Source organism: Lissotriton vulgaris, chromosome 2_1, assembly GCF_964263255.1.
Source record: "Lissotriton vulgaris chromosome 2_1, aLisVul1.2, whole genome shotgun sequence".
In the NCBI taxonomy this organism is placed as follows: domain Eukaryota; kingdom Metazoa; phylum Chordata; class Amphibia; order Caudata; family Salamandridae; genus Lissotriton; species Lissotriton vulgaris.
In genome coordinates this window covers 1,844,206,639-1,844,228,672 of record NC_141687.1, presented here as the reverse complement: position 1 = coordinate 1,844,228,672, position 22,034 = coordinate 1,844,206,639, and the positions used below count along the sequence as shown (strand labels likewise).

General features: G+C 43.9%; 1 protein-coding gene across 1 annotated transcript in view; it reads left to right on the top strand.

Moving 5' to 3' along the window:
* Positions 1-22,034, top strand: part of AAGAB (alpha and gamma adaptin binding protein) — a 184,343-nt gene that overhangs the window by 123,558 nt on the left and 38,751 nt on the right. Inside the window, exon 5 of the mRNA XM_086958008.1 lies at positions 340-423. Within this exon, the coding sequence (XP_086814134.1) occupies positions 340-423 (84 nt within the window). The remainder of the gene's footprint in view (positions 1-339; positions 424-22,034) is intronic.

Below are 22,034 nucleotides of genomic sequence, written 5' to 3'. Positions count from 1 at the left end.
ACAGGGCAGACCAGGCTACCAAGCCAATTCTTCACTGGAAAGGAGACAAGCTTCCGGGGATGCCAGAAACCGGTCCATGGTGAGGCCTAACCAGGATCACCACATAATTCTCAACCTTCCTACATTTCCTCAAAGGGTCTCGGAGCAGAAAATGGTAGTGCAGGCTCAACATAGTTACACAATGTCACACTAGACTGAGCAGTGTGTTCAAAAGTATTTTAATAAAACGTAGTCATTTTGTTTCAGGATTGTGATGAACTAACTTCTGTAGGATTGATTTTGCTTAGGTTTCTGCACTTACATTAGCTTATGAATACTGCTTTTGATCATTTTATTTAGATGACTTTCCTGAATCCACTGGAGTGAAACGGATCGTGCAGGCCCTAAATGCCAATGTATGGTCTAATATGGACATGAAGCCAGGTGAGTAACTATCCTGGTTTCTTTCGTTAGTATGTTATAGTGATGCCCTCAGGTAATTCCCATGTTCACAAGTATATTCTATGGTAAAATCACCTACATCCTTGTTAAGGCCATCAATACGAGCTCAGGACCACTAACACCAGTAGCAGTCCATTATCCTCTGAAGTTCCTGCAATAACGTAGTTAACCCTATTAAAAACATGCAATTGAATGTTTCTTTAATGTCAGCCAATTTATATTCAGAGAACCTAGGCATTACCTGGCTATAAAAAACCTTTGCTCTTTGACTCCTGCTATGCTCTTAACATGACCTAATGGTTCTCTGTTGAGCTTCGGGCCTAGAACAGGATTTTCAATTGACATAATTTTCAGTTAGTATTTTTGGGGGGATTATAGAACTTCCCCCTCTGTATGTGGCCTGACTGGTTGCGAATGAAGATGCATTTTTGGGCTAGTCATTTATGTCATAATAATACCTGCAAAAGAATTATTATTATTATTATTTTTTTCTCCAATATTTTATTTATTTTAAAAATAAGAATACGTACAATTATGATAGAATGCAGTACATCTCGGCAAAGTAAACACTAAGCAATTAAAACATTTAAACACAAATATATAATGACATGTCAGAGAAATAATGAGATCACAACCAATACAAAAGCAACGCATAATATGTCAAGATTATTTCATACTAGAATGATAAAATATTTGTTGTATTGCACATAATCCAAAAAATAGTAGAATGGGAAAAAGGAGAAGAGAGAAAGATAAGAGAAAGAAAAGATAAAAAAAAGAACAGGGAAAGCAGGAAGAGAGAAAGAGGGGGAACGATATAAATATATAAAGTGATGGATAAAAAGTGATACACATAAATAGATTGATAAATGATAATTGATAAATGATAAAAAAGAAATGAGAAATGGGGGCTCCCCCTGCAGTGGAAAATAAATAAATGAATATATTAAGAAGTAGAGACAAAAGGATATTGGGCTACCGACCCTTGAGAGGACAGGTCCATATACTTATCTAAAGACCTCCAAATAGTATTAGAGGTGAAAGGAGTACAATGTTTCTCTTCTACAGAAGTATGCGCCCCTCGAAGAAACTATACCCAGTCCCACCAAGTATGCTAGGACAGGAGATTGAAGGATTTCCACTCGGTTAAAATATTTTTAACGTCAATGAATATAAGAAGATCTAACAACTGCATATCAGTATTATCCAAGGGAAGAGGAATGCATGCAGCCCAAGGACCCAATAAAGTCATGCGTAACGAGAGCCCTACTGGAATATCAAAGATTAGTGATAGATGTTTCTTAATCAAATCCCAAAAGGAATGTAATAACGAACATTCAAAAAACATATGTTGGTGAGTACCTGAGACTAAATTGCAATTCCATCAAAGATCATTATCTCGTAATTTCATCTTGTTAGAATTGGGATTTCTGGTTAGCTAAGGCTTACGCCAAAACCAGGCAGAAAGCACCATTCTAGTCAGGGCAAGGGAGTCACACGCCAAGATAACCCCTGCTCACTCCCTTGGTAGCTTGGCACGAGCAGACAGGCTTATCCCGGAGGCAATGTGTAAATCATTTGCGCACGCACACAACAGCAACAACATCCTAGGCACACCACAAAAGGAACTCCACACAAGGTTATATAAAAATAACTTTTGTATTGTCAAAACACATCAGATAGTAATCACACAATATACATTGTGCCAACTGGCATGGGCAATATTCACATATGATTATTTACACCAGGACAGGGTCACATGGGCCACTGTCAGAATCAACACTTAGCAGAAATAGCCCTTCTAGAACTTAGAATCAGTGTAGCACAAAATAACAATTATAGGTCACAACCAGTAACCACTGGTAACAGGTAGGTACACACTACTCAATACTAATAACCATAGGCATAGATCACGCATGGACACATAACCTCTCCAGTACAAACTATACTAGGCAAAACACAACCACCTAAGAATAAAATACGTTTAGGGGTATAGGTCAGAAGCATTACACATGATGCATAGAAACATTTGCAGGTTTAGGTAAGACACATAATGCATAAAACACATTCAGAGGTGTCACAGGCATAATGGCATAGCACATTACACATCAATCACATTTAGGCCTAACCAGTATAACTACAGTAGGCAATCTCTCACTAGTCTAAACATATTAGACGCTCCCCTAAGCATAACTCACATTAAGGGACGTGACTCACAGTGAAGTAAACTCTCACTAACATAAACCTACACAGGTAAAGTAACCTCACAATCACAGTAACATCACATTGCGCAAAAATCACATTAGGCAATTACATTTATAAACATAGCAAAAATCATATTGCGCAGAAATCACATACCAGCCCCCTGGCCAACTGGCCATCTCAAGAAGGGCTCAAATGCCCTGTGTCCAGAATGTCAGGGCGAGCTGCCATCGCAGCGCCAGTCAGGGTTGCGCCACCGGCGCAAACCTAAACGTTGCAGCTTCCCACTACTTGCTGAGCAGCTGAGAACAGTAACAGGGCCTAATCGTTGCAGCTGGCACTAAGTGCTGCGTAGCTGTGGAAGGCCTGGCACCACTGTGCCATCTCTGTCCCTCCTAGGGACTCTCTCTATTGCGCCTAAACGGTGCAGCTGCCCACTAATTGCTGGGCAGCTGGGAGACAACATAACTGCGACAGGGCCCTCACTGGCCCTCAGAAACAAAACTGCGCCAACCTGAGCCATCTGGCTCTGGAATCCTGTTTCACAGCGTTGGAGCCCTCTAGGCTCTGAAATCAGTTATGCCCCTCGGAGCACTCTAGCTCCCAAAACGATCATGTCCCTCAAGGACCACGAAGGAAAATCTGGCCCCCAGAAGGCGGAGCGCGCTGAAGCCTCAGGGGCTCTGAAACAAAATGCCCCCAAGATCGTTGGAGCCCCCCCTCTGGGGACTCTGAATCATTAACTGCCCAGGAGCCTCTCAGGGCTCTGAAAACAGCATCTCCATCGTTGGAGCGGCCCGCTGACAGACGGGGCCGCTCTAACTCAGTGCCGTGCACCGGCACCACCAAACTCCATCTGCACCCTCGGTGAGCGCAAATAGAAATGCCCCCAATTGTAGGAGTGGCCCACTCAACACCCGGGGCCGCTCTTGGCTTGGTGCTCTCATTGGCACCACATCCGTCGCTTCCCCCGCCTTGCGCCCTACTCACCGGCTCTGGCGGAGGCTCTCTATCGGTAGAGGCGGCACTTGTCCCTCGCAGCGGCACGCAGGGCTCCTCCTCGCTCATGGGAGCCCCGCCCGACAGTGCCCACGTTCACCCGGTCCCCCATCTCGGGACCAGGGCTTAGAGGCAAGCCCTCGAGGCTCGGGCGGCTTCTCTTCCGGTCTCCCTGAGCGCTGGGCCATGAGCACTGGGCCAATCACATCGCGGCCCCTCAGTCGCGCCTCCTACAGCGGGCCAATCACAGCGCGGCCCCTCAAACGATCCTCCTGCAGCGGCCCAATCACTGCACGGCCCCTTCGGTCTCGTTAGTGGACCCCGGGGCTGATGGCGGTGAGTTCTCTGGCATAACGAGGGGTGGGCACCCTAGATATATAAACAATAAAGGCCATAATGCAGGGTGGGCTCCTGCCATAATTAAAATAATAGGCATGATGGCCACCCGATCAGCAACAGGATGGCAGGAGCGCTTCCCCCGAGGGAAAATGACAGCGCTCTGCCCAGCAACCAGGACAAAGCGCCCATAAGGCGCTGGGGGCCCAGAACTCAAAAAAGGCCCCAGAAATAACCCCCATAACAAGGAGGGTCCCAGCACAAGCAGGACATCACAGGACGAGGCTTCCAGGTCCATCAGGTATCCAGGGGCTAGGCAGGGCCCTGGGATGCAAGCCTTCCCCTGGGCCCAAGCAGCAGCACGCCCCTGGCAGGATTCAAGTCAGAAACAAGAACATTTTCAGAGTGTCACAGCACCCTTTTTATACCCAAAATCCTTTGTCTAGCAGGGTGCAGGCAGTGTGAGAATCAGTTACAACTGGTTATGGGGAACTCCTTTCACTGGCCAGGCTAGGGACATCAGACGCACCACAGGGGGTGGAGCCAGCATTGTGTGGGGAAAGCCCAGCCCTATTCAGGTCTCGGGTGCACCCCTCCCCTCACATCAGCATGCTAATCTCTCAACTCATCACCGGGCAGACCCATCCAGACTCTTGGAGCCAGGCTCACCTGCCAGCTCCAGCCAATCACACGCCAGACACAAATTACACAAACATGCCAACTTCTAGAAGTGGCACTTCAACACTAGACACATTCATGCCGCATACATCATTGTGCAGCATTCAATCTCACGAGTTCGCACATACCAAACTCGCCCCTGCACTCCTCACACATCAGGAACTACCATGGTCACACATATTCCCCATGCATTCCTATGGGAGGGCAGGTCACTCTCACCACACACAGAGACAGCTCACACACTTTATACTGTACCACAGTGAAAAAGTGCGCAGAGGCCTAAAATCACCAACACCAGGTCACAGAAACAGGCTAGGAAAAAGCAAAAAGTTTCGGGGTGAACCTGCCAAAAAGGCCCAGGTCCAACACATCTTGTATAAGCGAGCAGGGGTCCAATGTAGAAGATTCTTAGAAAAGAATTTAGATTGCATAAGAGAAGGTGCAATCTTATTCTGTAATGAGACCTTCCCAATTAATTGCCAAGACTCTTGCGAGATATGTTTGACGATATCACTATCAAAATGATGTGACCATTTATCTTTTGTAATATTAGCCTGAGAGGGGAGTGACGTAGATAAAAACTTGTATATTTTCGAGGCTGTATGACCTGAACGTGACCACTTCAATAAGAGTGAAATAGTAGCCGACTCTTTACAAAGGACAACTCTAAAAAATGTAAAAAGGAATAGAAATCCATAAGATTATATGTGCTGGCTAAAGAGGAAAAGGGAAGAGGATCTTGATTGGAATCGTAAAGATGTTTGACCAATGTCAGACCTTTAGAAGCCCAGGAAGCCATCGTAGCAGGATCAATATCAGTGACAATCCTAAGGTTATACCATAGTGAAGACCATCTTGTTTTATTAATGGATTTGGACACTTTTTTATCAATCTACTTTAGAGCACTAATTGTGTCTGAAATAATACGGGATGAATGGGGTAGCACCAGCTTAGAAGCAGTTGGAAAGGAAAGGGTAGAAAGAGGTGTACACAGATCCCATTCAATATATAACCATGGGGGGTATGAAGGGAATCCGATAAAAATCAAAGAGCACCTTGAGACGATAAAAAGGCAATTTGATAAAATTCCAATCTGGAAGAATACATCCACCCAAAACAGATGGTTTTCTAAGATGTTTATATGCAATTTTGGCGTGCTTATCATTCCATAAAAATTTTGACGTAAGTGAATCAATCTCAAAAGGATGAAGAGAGTTTCACAGGTAGCATGCAAGATACGAAGTTAATAATCAGTTATCATCATCTTAAGAGTTTGAAGTCGTCCCCACCAGGATATATATTTCGAAGACCAGGAGGACACAAGATCTTTTACCCTAACTAGAATACGGGATTCATTATAAGATATGGTATCTAAAATGTTATTGCAAAACCAATTTCCTAAGTATTTAATGTGAGTCGACTGCCATTTAAAGCCAGCCTCCTCCATGTGAGAAGGGAAGCACATCACATTGAGGGAACATTTTGTGTCTTTTCTCTGTACAGAGTATATCCTGAAACTTGTGAAAACTCTTTAATGGTATTCGAGATAGCAGGAATGGCAGTAGCAATGTCTTCAAAAAATTGAGAACATCGTCTGCATACGCTGCCGTTTTAATTGTATGTGGACCAAATTGAAAACCTTTGATATTCTTATTCAGATTGAGTAACCGAAGGAGAGGGTCTATAGACCAAAGAAGAGGTGATAACGGCACCCCTGTCTAGTACCTTGGCGTAGAGTAAAAAAAGAAGACCTAGCCCCATTAACTCTGATGTTAGCTTTAGGTTGCACATATAAGGACATTACCATATTGATGAAGGAATCGCCTAAGTTATGAGATTGGAGTACTGCTTGTAAAAAGGGCCATGACACTTTATCAAAAGCCTTTTTCGGCATCCAGAGCAATCGCTGCCGAAGGGAAAGCAGAAAGCTTTGCTTTCTCTAATATGTGACAAAAGGTTCAAACAATATCTCTAGCAAGTCTCCCTTTTACAAAGCCTGTCTGAGACCCATGGATAAGCCTAAGGATAAGGCCTTCTAAACGTTTAGCTAGGATTTTAGCAGAAATCTTAGCTTCCATATTTAAAAGCGAGATTGGACGAAAAATTTTAATCTCCCAATGATCTTTCCCTTCTTTCGGAATTACGACAATGGGAGCCTCAGCGGCTGACCCAGAAACTTTGCCTGATAATAAAAAATGGTCAAAAACTTCCTTAACACCTTGGGTGCTAAGGGTTTTCCCGCTGGGTGCTGATTGCTCTTATTTCCCATTGTTCATGACAAGGCCAGCTCGTCATAAGCGCAGGGCAGGTAACACCCATGACGAGCTGGCCTTGTCATCAGCGCTGAAGGGGTTAAGATATTTTATATTGAAGATAAGAAAGTCTTGTAAAAAGCAATAGGATAAGGCCCTGAAGCCTTCCCCGACTGAGTCGTCCGAATGGCTTGAATTATTTCATCAGAATCAATAGGTCGTCCCAGAGCAGCCATCTCTGACTGCGAAATAGTCTGTGTAGGGATCAAAGACACAAATTGCTGGCACACAGATAAGTCACATTAATCTTTGGGAGTATAAAGTCTTTCATAAAAATCACGAAAGAACCGTTACTGTCATTAATACAGGAAATCTGAGCAGTGTTGCCTTTAGTATTTTGATACTTTAAAGTGGCAGCCAACATCTTACCTGCTCTATTTTGAAGCAACAAGCGTTTAGATTTTTGCGCCTGTACCCCAATATGTGCTCTCTTAGTGACGATAGAGTTGAAAGAGTATTTCAAACTTTTAATATCTTGCAAGATGGAGTTATTGTTAGAGCTTCTATACAATCTCTCTTTGCATTTGATCTCATCCCCCAAAGATTGCAGCAAATTCTGATATCGCTATTTCTTTTTGACATTTTCTTGATAGTAGGACCCCTAATAGTGCATTTAAATGCATCCCAAAGTACAACTGGGGGCCTCACTGAGGACTCATTGTCATTGAAAAAATTGTCAATCTCCACCAAGAGTTCTTGAACTTCATCTTTGTCATCCAAAATCTCTGTGTTAAGACGCCAAGTACAAGGCACTTGTTTATCCGCCAGAGAGAGGTGAGTAAGTGAGACCGCAGCGTGATCAGAAATAACTATTGAGTGAATTATAGCATTACTCGTGTGTTTTAAAAGAGCAGCATCAACCAGAAGATAACCAATGCGCGAAAAACTAGAATGTGGGGAGGAGAAAAACGTGAAGTCGCTACCGTAGGATAATGTAACCTCAAAACGTCAGAAAGCTGATGAGGAGCACATATTAAGCATTTGTTTATGCGACTTAAGAGGACGAAATTTAAAAGCGGAATGCCTATCCAAGATAGGATCCAAAGGTAAATTAAAATCACCTCCAACAATTGTTCTAGCATTTTGAGGGATATCAGAGAGTTTTTGTATTTATTGAACACCAAAAGAGTTGATCATCAATGTTGGGAGCATAAATATTCATTACATATAAATCATCGGAGCCATTGGACAAGCGAGAGAGCAGCCATCTGTATCGTGCTCAGCAGAAACAATAGACGAGCCAGAATTCTTGGAAATCAAGGTTACAACCCCATTCTTTTTACCAGCAGCTTCAGAACAAACAACATCCAAGACCCACTTTTTCTGTAGAAGTAAAGCTTCCTTAAAAGTAATCTTAGTCTCCTAAAGAAGAACAATATCACCAGATAGGCTTTTACAGTAATCTAGGATCTTGGATCTCTTAACAGGATGATTCAATCCACGAACGTTAAGAGAGATTACGTTTAGACTAGACATGAATAGACATGACACAAAATAAATAAAAGCATCCGATACCAGAGAGGAGTAAGATTATGCAACCTGATAACAGGTACATAAGTAAATGACCAACAGAAAAAACATAAAAAATGAACCGAAGCAGGAGTCCCCAAAGAAGAAAAGAGAAAAATAGGAGAAGAAGGAACAAGAAAGAAAAGAAGAAAGAGAAAAGATGTTTCAAAGAAAAAAGGAGCATATAAAAGGAAAAACCCCACCAGGGGATGTCTGTAGAAGACACATTGCATGGGGAGAAAAAACATGGAGGCACAACCACAGGGGCCAACACTACCAGTGCAGACCGCTCAAAAGTAAATGTCATTAAGCAACAGAACATTTAAAAAAAAACACATGAATCCTATATTGACAACATTCTACGAGAATCAGAGGATAGATAATCCAAAAACTGATAAATATAAGAATACAAAATAGCATATGCAGGTAACATGAATATTAATAAGACAAAGTGCGAATAAGGCATCATAAATAACAATAAAAGGCATTATATATAACAAGCTAAGATTAGTCAATTAATACATCATAAGTAATCATAATAAATATTATAAATTACAGGCTAAGGAAATATTCGATTAAAGCATCCTAAGTAGCAATAATAAATATGAGAGATAACAGACTAAGGCAATATTAAGATAAGGCCTCATAAAGAACAATAATAGATATTAAAAAACAGCCTACGGCAGAGGTCTTCAAACTTTGTGATGCCGAGACCCCCTTGTAAAACCTTTTTAGGCGTAATCACCCCCTTCCAACAAAAGTTTCTAGAAACTGGTACTCCTCATCATCAACTTTTGACAACCATAAATGTGCCTGTTAGACCTCATCACATGCGTCCATCATTCATCCACTCACACTTTCACACATCCATCCATCAACCCTTTCATCCTTCCATCCATACATCCATCCTTCATCCATCCACCCTTTCATCCTTCCATCTATACATCCATCCTTTACCCATACACCCTTCCATCCATCCACCCATCATTCACCCAGCCACCTTTTCACACATCCATCCATCATTCATCCATGCAACCTTTTATCCATCCATACATCCATCCACCCTTTCATCCTCCCATCCATACATCCATCCTTCATCCATCCACCCTTTCATCCATACATCCATCCACCCACCCTTTCATCCATCCATCCATCCACCCATCATTCATCCCCCCACCTTTTCACACATCCATCCATGCATCATTCATCCATGCAACCTTTTATCCATCTATACATCAATCCATGCATCATTCATCCATGCAACCTTTTATCCATCTATACATCCATCCACCCTTTCATCCATCCATCCATCCATCCTTCATCCATCCACCCTTTCATCCTTCCATCCATGCATCTATCCTTCATCCATCTATCCTTCATCCATCTATCCTTCATCCATCTATCCTTCATCCATCATTCATCCATCCACCCTTTCATCCATCCATCCATCATTCATCATTCATCCATCATTCATCCATCATTCATCCATCATTCATCCACCCATCTTTTTACACATCCATCCAGCCATAATTCATCCATGCAACCTTTTATCCATCCATCCATCCATCCATCCATCCATCCACCCTTTCATCCATCCATCCATCCTTCATCCGTCCACCCTTCTTCTTTCCCGCTCATGGGAGGGCATCGCTGTGCCTCCCTGCTGGGCGGGTGTCACGTGTCACGGGACCCGCAGCTCCAGGCGCTCAACATCCATTGAACTCAAAGGGCTACACTACAGCCTGCTCCCCCAGGCCCCCCCTCTCAATTTGTAGTCCATTCATTTTTTCTATGAAATGATGTACTATTGCTAATATCTACCAGACGTGCAGCAAAATAGACTTACTTAGAAAATCCGTGTTCCTTTTCAGATCCAACATTCATTGATTTTTTTAAGTTACCCTTTCACATTACTATAACTTTAAATATGCTACAATACAAGAATTTTCAGCAATCGAGGAAAAATTCTGTTTTGCCACTGAAAACCTTTTAATTCAAGGAAAATGTGTTAGTATTTTTTTGGGGACTTTTGCTGTTATTTGGCACCACCACTAGATAGCGCCTGTAGTCTGCTGCCTTAGCCCGCTATATTCAGGCACCAACCCTGGTTATGTGGAGGAAGAGTGACTAATTGAACAATTCAGTAACTCAGCACAGAAGAATAAAGATTATCCCAAACTGTTAAAGCTTACCTTTAATATCAGGATAATGCTTTGCATGATGCACACTGCAGCCTGCTCCCCCAGCCCCCAGCCCCCCCACCCCCTCCTGCCCAGCTCGTGTATGTGAGCCCGGCTGAAACAGCTTCAGGGACACACACACAGCCACACCCGAGTACTTGACAGGTCTTTAAAAGACCTTTTACTTGTTAATGAGGCTTGGATGTTTTTCACACCTCGGTGTGAATTAGGCCTCCGCCGTGAGCACCCTCAATCAGATCAACGCCTGAACTGCACTCTGCAGAATCTGCGACCCCCTTTCAAGGACTCCACGACCCCCCTGTGGGTCGCGCCCCACAGATTGAAGACCTCTGGCCTACGGTAATATTAAGGTAGGACATCATAAAAAGCAATATTAGACCTATTAAATAACCGTCTAAGGCAATATTAAATGAACGTGTCATAAAAAACAATCTATAAATTATGAAAAGCAGCCTACGGTAACACTAAGTTATGGCAGTAAAACATAACAATCATACATATTATAAGTAACAGCCTAGAGTATGGGAATTGATCAAAAGTGATGCAATGAGTTTCAACACGAGGTATTAGGCATTACAAAAAGGCAATAGAACACATTATAATTTATAACCCACTAAAGTACCCACCACTATAGAAATAGATAGTAATTGTGAACCTATACTCAAATATATAGGAAGCTAATTAATTAAAAACAATGGGCAATAAATAAATCACAATCAGTAGAATATAAGAAATGCTATGACTATCTAACATTGTAACATTTAGGAAACAATAATAAATATATAATGTACAGGAAATAAATAGTAAAGTCTACTTAAAAAACCAAACATGTCATAAGTACACTGTGAGAGGAAGTTCTCAAGGCTCTAGCATATGAATAAGATAACCCATAAAACTAATGGTAAGGCAAAGGACATATGAAACCAACCCATCCGGCACTGAAAGAGGTTAAGAATGAGAGGCACCAGGAAGAGACTAGGGCTCCATCTGAAATTATTATTATTATTATTTCTGAATTTATAGAGCGCATGGTTACACTTCCGTGTGTCCCCGCGCTGTCAGAAGAGCCATCGACTCCGTTAGACAAACAAGACTGGCTAATCATTGGGAAAGAGGAATGTTTTGAGCTTTCTACGGAAGATGAGCTCTGATGTTTCCGCTCTTAAGCTCAGGGGGAGAGAGTTCCATTTACGTGCTGCCAGAATGCGAAAGGATCTTCCTCCCATTCTGGCTTTCTTGTGTCTGGGGACAGCGAGGAGGCCTGCTCCTAGCGAGCGGAGTTGACGAGTGGGCGTGTAGGGGCATAGAAGGTTCTGAAGGAAGGCCGGGCTCTTGCCATGTACTATCCTATGACTGATACAAAGGACTTTGAAATCAATTCTTTCATTGATCGGGAGCCAGTGAAGAGTCTGAAGGGATTTATTTGATGGGGCTCTTCTGGGCAACCGGAGGACCAGGCGGGCGGCAGCGTTCTGGATAGTCTGCAGTCGCCGCCGGCTAGAGGCACTGGCCCCCAGATATAGGGCGTTGCCGTAGTCCAATCTTGATGTGACCAGGGCGTGGACAAGGGTCTTCCTAGATGATTCAGGGAGCAGGTCGATGGTTTTGCGGAGTTTCCGTAAGATCGAAAAGCACGTACCGGCTACCCGTCTGGTATGCTAGTCGTAGTCCAATTTCGAGTCCACCCATATTCCCAGATTCTTGACCTGATCACTAGGGGTAGGAAATGGCCCCAGGGTCTGTGGCCACCAGGCAGATGTCCAGACTGAGGGAGGTTTTCCAACAATCAGCACCTCAGTCTTGTCACCGTTAAGACGGAGGCAATTCTTCGCCATCCATCCCGCCATGTCCTGGAGGCATGCTGAGAAATTAGCGGCAGCTTGTTCAGCAGGTTGGGTCAGAGCGACCACCAACTGTGTGTCGTCTGCGTATGTCACTACTTCTACCCCATATCGTTCTGCCGTAGAAGCCACTGGGGTGACATATAGATTAAAAAGGGTTGGACTGAGACTTGAGCCCTGCGGCACTCCTTGACCAAGGTCAAAGGTGTCGGAGCGTGCTCCTCCTTGCTCTACCGAGAAGCTGCGGTTGGTGAGAAAAGATTCCAGCCATAACCAGGCCCGGCCTGTCACCCCTCCTTTCTTCAGACACTGCAGCAGCGTATGATGTGCTACAGTGTCGAAGGCTGCACTGAGGTCCAGAAGCACTAGTGCTGCCACATGTCCCGCATCTACGTGCCTCCTCAGTGCCTCAGTTGAAAAAAGGAGGGCTGATTCTGTGGAGTGGCGTGCACGAAAGCCCGATTGGTTGGTGTGCAGGAGGCCTCTGGACTCTATGTGCGCGGAGAGTTGTTGGTTTACCAGCTTTTCCGCCAGTTTAGAAAAGAAGGGTAAAAGCGATATGGGGCGTAAGTTACTAAGCTGGGACGCACTGATGTTGGGTTTTTTCTTCAGAGGCAGAACGACTGCCTGTTTCCACCGGAGAGGGACCTTGCCGGTGTCAAAGGAGGTAGATAGAACATGGCCAACATAGGGTGCCAGATGACTCATGGCGCTGTTCAGAAATTTGGCAGGGGCAGGATCATGCGGGGAGCCTGATTTAATGCCTTTAGCAATGGCTATCAGGAGATCATCCGACGGAGTCTGGAATACTGTGAGGCAGTCTTCGATCGTCGCCTCCCACGCTGCTTCTTCGTGAGGAGGAAGAAGGTTAGAGCCAGTTCTGGCATCATCTGGGAAACTGTTGTAAATGTCGCGTACCTTTTTATGGAAAAATTCCGCGATGGCGTTACATGATTGTGCTGATGTATCTGCCTGCTCTAAGACAGGGGGAGGTGTTGTAATCTCTTTATAAATCCTAAAGAGTTCCTTGGGAGAACATAAAGGATTGATTATCCAAAAAGGTAGAGAGATCTGCAGGTTCATAAAAAACCTGTGAACTACCTCTGAATATTATGCGAAATCTTGAGGGACCTACAAAGGAAAATGGAATATTCATATCAATGAGTCTTCGGCGGCGATTCAAAAAACCTTTTCGATGAATGACATTGTCTCTGGCAAAATCCTGTGAGATAGAAATCCTATGGCCTTCCCATGGCCTTTTAATCTTTCTCATTTGCGCCAGAATTTGCTCAGTGTGTTGGTGACGTAGAGGCTTAATCATTGGTCTTGGCGAGGATAATGATTTAGGCTTAAAGGGGAGTACTCTGAGCACGTTCTATTTCAAAGTTTTTCTGAAATGTAATGTTCAGAACCGAAGGAATCCAAGTAAGAAGAAAATCCAGTACTGAAGGGGCAGATTTCTCACAGTCCTCCGGTTAGCCAAAAATTCGAAGGTTACTTCCTCGATTTCTGTCCTCCTGTTCAGTTAGATGCCTCCTAAATGAAGCTAAAGAGCATTCCATACCTTGAACATGTTTAGCTTGCTTGTTTGTGAAGTCCTCAACATTGCTTATTCGAGTTTCCGCATTAGAAACATGTGAAGAGAGATTTTTGAGATCATTACGAATTGCCACACCCTCAACTTGAAGCAAATCGGTGTTCGTTTTGGTACTTTGAGTAATGTCGTGGACTGAATTAAGTTTGAATAAAATAGTGTCTAATGTTGATGCAGAATCCAAATTACCTTTCGTTGACATCTCAGGGGTAGGAGAATTTTGATTAGAGCTCTTCAGATTCCCCTTAGAATCTCTATCCTTGGGGTTGTCACCCATACCCTCAGCCATTGGAATGACACAAAAACAATACTCAAAACGGCAGGAAAGAAAAAATATTTGTATCAAGGAGTAGAATAGAGTAGTGGGTGGGGTATTGAAGAACACCACAGGTGGGGAAAACAGCCAAACAGGTTAAGCACTGAGTAAGGATCGTCGTATTCTTTTCATACCCCCTGAGACATGATTACATCTGAACCGAAACAGCTGACCACCTAGGAAAATGCAAGCATCCACTCATTTGCAAGACTGGAGGTAGATAGATCCTGTGTAACCAACCAAAGACAATATACACTTCAGATGCTTGAAATTGCTGCCAGCCTGATGAGCGTTAAATCAAACACCCCACAAAAATAAAGCTGAATATCAGACCGCCATTAAGGCATTAGGATCCTCAAGAAGAATTCTGTCAGCGTCGGCCAGTTTGTAAAGGCGCTTAACACCTCAGATGAATGTCCCACGTACACCAAGAAAATGCACTCAGGGAGGCACCAGCTGGACCAATAATTACTTACTCTGTCTTGGTATCGGCAAAGTTTCTAATCCTGTTGTCATTTTGATGGTACAGCTCGTTGAGGAGATAATTTTGGAGAAAACCGCAAAATGCTGCAACACCAACGAAAATCAGTGTGCTCATAAAAGACTACAATTGCAGTCAAAACTATGAGCACTAGACAAATCATCCCTCTGAGGCAGAGATAGCTGGGTATTATGCCGCAAATAAGGCGCTAAACAGTCCCAAGGAGATCTGTTAGCAGCCGCCATTTTGTAGAAGAACTCATACCACAGACAAATGCCTCGTGAAGAAAAATCAGGGCAAAAGAAACAGAGGTATATAAACACAAGAGTTAACACCACAATACCTCCCCGGAAAAGTTACTTAGAGAGCCAATTTGCAGGTGGACAAATTATTTGCTCAGTCACAGCATCCGAAAAATCTTCATTCCTGCCGCCATTTTGTTGTGTCAGCCCGATGTGAAAAGTCGGCGTGGAGAAACCTTCAAAAGGGCCCAACCAAAATATTTGAGAATTAGCCACAGGATTCTCAAGTTGTTCTGCCGCCTAATGCTGCTACGTGGTGAGTAAAAATCACCCTTACAGCACGCTTTGAGAAGCGCCCACTCTGGAGGTCCGACAGAGCTCAGAGACGTGCGGCCATCTTGGTTGCGCGTCAAACCACGCCCCACCTGCAAAATAATTATTAACATTATGTAGGCCAGCGCTGACTTGCGACTGAAATCTCTGTGCAATGTGCAAGCCCCAGTTTTCAATTGTGGTGGCTTCTCCGTGTTGCTTTCTTTCAGAGAAAATGGTTATTGTTTTTTAGGCACTAATGACATCTGTTATTTGCAGCACTTCTAGCCTGCGACCTTGGTGACGAAAGCCCTTTATTAGTAATATGGTTTTCTCATCTCTGTCAATCCCAGCGTGACTTATATTTTTCTCTATTTTGTATTCATTTACCTGTCTTTACATATATTATGAATGCTGTATATACTCTAAGAATTGTCACAGTTTGCAGGAAAATGCCAATGGCTTAAAAAAACATCCAAGCAGGTAGGAGACAGTAGAAGAACCTGTGTCTCAAAATTCCAGACCAGAGTAGACGAGAACTATATCCAAGTGGAGCAGGGTTCTAGAAGCTGGATTTAGAATATTGAACAGAATAGAGATGCAGCAGAATTTTAAGGACTGAAGCAAATTTCCAGGCGATGCAGTGAGTAGCAGTTCCAGGTACCTTGTATAGTGAACACATGGTAAATGGTGCTAGAGGACCAGGAAGTGACCAACAAGGAAGCAAGTTGGTCATGATGGATTGGAAAGAATTACCTCACCCCAGTCATCTGACCCATGCAGAGAGAGAACACCAACACGGAAACAAGCAGAAAGAACATTTCAAACGCCCAGAGACTGAAGAGGATTAGGTACGTTTTTAAAGAAAATAAAAACCACTCAGCATTATTTTATATGTGTATGCCATCAGATTCATATGCTTAACCACCCAAAAACAAATACCCGTGTCCTGCCTCGCACCTGTGTGGTAAGAAGCAGCAGAGCAGTAGGGGATCCCGACCTTCAAGGGAATGCCAAGTGCACCGAAAACAACAATAGTTGGATTAAGAAGCGGGGCAGACGTGCTTGAGTTGTGCTATTGGGTCTGGTATCTTGCTCGCCACTATAATTGCCCTTGCCTTGTGTAAAATTGAAGCACTCCATAGGTTATTGTATATATGTTTAAGGATTAGAACAGAGGTTCCGTGGGTCTCATTTCAGAAATAAAATAGATCTGAAATTGGATCTAGGGACCTCTTTTCTAATACTTCTATTGTAGCCTGGTTCCAGATTTGGACATAAAGGGGTTAGTCCTGTGTTATAAACTACTATGGTTCAAAGTCTGGCAGAGAGCGACATAGATGGAAAAATCTTTGGGGAGTTTGAGCTCATTCTTGACTCCATTTTGTTGCTTCATAATACAAGATTCTGAAGATAAACACTTCTGCTTTACACAAGTTATCTGTATTGTGCACAGTGACAGACTCTTCCCTTTATAAGCTCACACTGTCATAGTTCACAGTTGTTTTTCGGATTTCTCATTTAACCAATGCCAATAACTGATGCACTCTGTTTCACTATTCAACAGTGAAACACAACAGGTGCCTGACATTGATACTTTGTTTCAAATGGGCGCACAGGTATCCGCCCTCTTCCATGTTCATTTGCTTCTCAAGGATCAACTAGCCTTGGGCAGCAGTGTTTAAAGATATCATCTGATTTGGCAGCTGCGTTGCAACTACCTTAAAAAAAAAATCACAAATTTGTTTTAAGGTACAATTCTTGAAAGATGAACTAGGACGAAGGGGCACTAATTGAAAAAGTGTAAAATACTCCATGTCGCAAGACTGGGCATGAGTTGTTTATGTATGCAAGAGTACACAAGGAATGACCGGTTCTGGCAGACTTACTCGAAAGGAGATACATAGCTGTGATAGGTTTTAGGTGTCTTTATTCCAGTATTTTGTACTTTTACATACCAAAACAGGATATCAAAGCATATGTTAAGTTTTTATTCTCTAAAAACTGGGTTAGTGCTCATGGCCAGCAATGTATGCAAGTGCATGTTCAGGAATGAAATCCCAACGACTGACATTAACACATTGGAACAAAGACACAGACTCCTTGGCAATACCCATCCCAGTTTTTCAGAATGAAAGCATTTCTACCCGAACCTGATGTCAAAACATTGGTCCGAGAGTCTGTCTTTTTTCACCTCTGGAGCCAAAACCCTGCTTGACAACTTCCCAGAGGCCCGTTGGATTGACTTTCTCCTTCACCGCAAAGTGCAACCTTCACATTGTGAAATAACTGGTTATGGATTAAAGAAATAGGACTAGTTACCCTCATGCTTAAAGAACTTCCTGGACCCATCTGCCCACTGTCTTCATTCTCAAAAACTGCTGTACCTGCTTTCAGGTAGTAAACACAAGCATTCTACTGTATCTAGTGGCCAAGGTGAAGATCTCCAGTTAATCTTCCCAGCACCCACAGCAGTTACATCGCCAGGCTTAAGACGAGAATGTTCAAAATAGAAGCTGAGATAACCTTCTTTCTCCTGCTTCATACAGCACACCCCAATTCTGAAACTGTTCTAACTCAGATCTGACCTGATCCGTCCCTCTTTCAGTTTTTAAAGTAGCGTAGGTCATATTTCTTCAAGGAATATCTCTTCTACAACAAATGAACTAATCACAATTAGCTGCCACACAGCACATGAAGGGCCATCCCCTACCCTGTAAGGTTTCCTACATATGTCCACCCCTCTTGGGTTGTTTTGTAACCAGGCTTGTGGTCTATAACACACAGAAATACATATATAGGAATCCAGATGAAATACCTCTCTCCTCTTTCAAAGCAGGTTGTGTCTGTGAGACGTCTTGAGAGTTGCTTGCAACACATCAAGCGGGTCTTAAAACAGCAACTGGGTAGCACTTTTTACTACCTGAGTTTTTAGATGACACTGAGTAGTTCAAAAGGGGAGAAACGTGGGGAAAAAAATCTTATCTAATTCATTTAAAATGAAATCAACAAAAATCCAAAAATCTGTGATTAAAGTACTTCTTCTCATTCTCCAAGTCACAACAAAACTGCTGAAAGAGTTGGCCGCTGCTTGAGGTTGTCATTGACTCTGTGAAAGTGGAAAGCTCCATCATGGGAATATGGAGGTTCGTACATGAAAGATATGTTGGCCGTCAAACCATCCAGTATCCCCTGACGTCCTTAATTTATAAACAAGGGGCTGGATGGACAAATAAACCTCAACTGATAAAATCTATGATTTATGAAATAGTACTTCACTTGAATATTAGATAGTAACCTTAAGGTATAGTTTTATGAAACTGAGCCATATTCATTTATTAGATATGAATTCCAATATATCGAAGAACCATTCTTGGGTGGTGTGTGCAGTCATGTATGTTTTATGTAACTGCCTATCTTTCACTGCGTTTGAATGACTAATTTCTTCGTTTCTATGCACCTCTCTCAACATATTATTTTTGATGTCATATTTGTGCTGCAGCTGTGGATAAAAGTAGAGGAGACCACTTTCAACTGTAAAGCAAACTCTAAACTGTCAAATTGATAGATCCCCGGAAGTTAGAGATTGCCATGCAAAGAAATTATTATTGATCTCAACTTACACTTATTTGAGTGAAGTTTATGGAATGTATTGTGCTTGTTATTTCCAGTACAGCACAGGCAGTGCATGTGATATTGTAGCAGCATATTCCAAAGAAGGAGATATTCAATATAATCACAATCTGACCATGTATTTTATATAAGCACCGGTCTTTGGATGCTGGAACATTTATCCCTTAGTAACATTTGTGCTAAATTCCTTGTTGTCTCCAGCTCCCTGGATACACTGTGCTTCAGATATTTTACTAACACCCGAGAATACAATTAGAGAAGAAAGAAGAATTCTCCCTTTTAAGCCGGTGGGATTGTCTTTTGCCAGCAGCTGTTCTTGACGTATAACTTCGCATCAGTCACTGGCCTGTTTTCCACCTCGTTTTAGCATCTTGACACTGAAGGAGTGTCTTTTTATGCACGAGATTGGGCACAGTACATTGCATAAAGGCATATGCATGCTGGCGCGCAGGCAGCACTTATGTTTTTTTGTCACTGGTGTTGGAAGAGCACTTTCCACTCTCATCCTGAAGTGGCACTAGTTTATTTAAACTAGCAAAGCTTGCTTACGGGCTAAAACTAACCGTTGTCATGAGGATATTTTTCCTTAATGTACTCAGTCTTATGCCCATACAATGCATATTGCCCCTCTCGCCCCTTTGGTCTTCTTGCCCTACTCTAATTCTTCTCTTGCTCCTTCGTCTCCAACTAGAACAGACCTTGCTCTGGTGCTCCTGTAAGTGCAGGGTGGAGCGTCCCTCAGTTCACGAGCTGAGGGCGCGTCTGCGATGTTCGAGCGCTCTTCATTCTCAGGCAGGGCGGTCACTGGAGGCCTGGACAGGATTAGAGTTCACCCATGCAGAGCAGACCGCTCTCTGCTGCCTGCGGACTCCCCTCCTTCAGGCAGAGGCCGTGATTTATCTCTGACCACATTTACCATCCTGTGCCCGACAGACGCTGGATGCATCATGGCCTCGCTTGGGTTATCTTAAACAAGGGTTGTTTATTGCTATTGTCCTATGGAGGTGCGTTTTATTGTATCCCTTTACTGTGCTCTGCCTCCTGCCTATACTTTTACTTGTCCCCCACTGTGTGCAATGCATTTCGATAAAGGGTTATTGGAAAATAGAAGTTCAAAAATAGAGGGCCATGGTGCATCGACCCAAACAGAGCACAACTCAAGTTACAGGTGCGTTTTAAGAGTTTCATGTCCCCTTCTCTGGTTGATTACATATTTCATTGTTGGCCACTCCACTCGGACTTCTTGTTACCGAATAGAAGGCTCGCCGGTGTGTTGTCAGAGTTGTGGGGTCTGACCCATGAGGTGCTGATGGAATTCTATGTCTCCGGCCAGGCCTGGAGTCTCCGAAGGCCTCTATCTGCCCCTCTGCACCAGACACCCTTATCACAGTGGGGGCACGCTGCCTTAACTGATCTGCCCCGGCCTGGAGTCTCCGAAGGCCTCTATCTGCCCCTCTGCACCAGACACCCCTATCACAGTGGGGGGCATGCTGTCTTCACTGATCTGCCCCAGCCTGGAGTCTCTGAAGGGCTCTTTCTGTTGGCACCCTCTCCTCCAGACGCCCTTGCCACTGTGGGGGGGCATGCTGCCTTCACTGATTTGCCCCAGCCTGGAGTCTCCGAAAGGCTGTTCCTGCTGCCTCCCTCTGCACCACATGCCCCTGCCACAGTGGGGGGCACTCTACCTTCACTTATCTGCCCCGGCCTGGAGTCTCCGAAGGGCTCTTCCTCCTGCCTCCCTCTGCACCAGACGCCCCTACCGCAGTGGATCGCATGCTGAGTTCACTGATTTGCCCCAGCCTGGAGTCTCAGAAGGGCTCTTCTTGCTGTCACCCTCTCCAACAGACGCCCCTGCCACAGTGGAGGGCACGCTGCCGTCACTGATTTGCCCCAGCCTGGAGTCTCTGAACGGCTTTCTGTTGCCTCCCTCTCCACCAGAAGCCCCTGCCACAGTAGGGGACATGCGGTCTTCACTGATTTGCCCCAGCCTGGAGTCTCCGTAGGGCCCTGCCTGCAGTCACCCTCTACACCAGATGCCCCTGCCACAGGGGAGGGCACGCTGCCTCACTGATTTGCCCGAGCCTGGAGTCTCAATAGGGCTCTGCCTGCTGTCACCCTCTGCACCAGACGTTCCTGATACAGTAGAGAGCATGCTGCCTTCACTGATTTACAGTTGGTTTGCAGCCTTTGTTCTAATTCCACAACATAAACTTGGTTGTTTACTTCTATTGCTTACAGAAACCTAATTCAGCAGGCATGATTTTGGGACAACTCATTGTGTCAACCCAGGCATCTCCTCCCACAGAAGTCTCTTTTAAAGAGCACCAGATCAGGCCGAAGAAGGCCACCCGGGTGTGCCATGTGGTGTTTTAACCTCCTATCTGGCAGTGTGTAGTTACCGCCTTAAGTACACTTGGTCTGGTCTAAGGACATCTATAAGATTTGCGTGACCCTGTCTTGCGGCCGGTACTGTCTCCCTGGGACCAGTGCTAGATCTTAGTAGTAAGATCCCTGGACTTGGCAAGTAAGTGCTCACCTGTGGGACAATCACTCACTTTACTTTTCATTAGTGATCCTTTTTGCTTATTCTTGTTTCCTAAGTAAAACAGATTGATTGTTTGTTCACGTTTTTGAGCGATTCTTTCTAATGGTATTGCAGGATTTTTCAAATCCAAGTACTGAGGAGGACGCCTCACACGATTGCTCTCCCAAACGTCAGTGTACAAGTGGAAAGAAGTCCGGTGTGGCATTTGTCGAGTAGCACCCCACCACAGACATTGGGTATTACTTCATCAGTGCTTTGCAAATGAAGCGGCCGCTAGCCTAAGCACACAGAGCTAACATGGAGGGCTTTTATTTATCAGCAAGACCGTACCCCAAAGCTTATATGTCTGCCCTGCCTGGTGCTTTGCGATAACCCAGTTCATTGTTATTTTA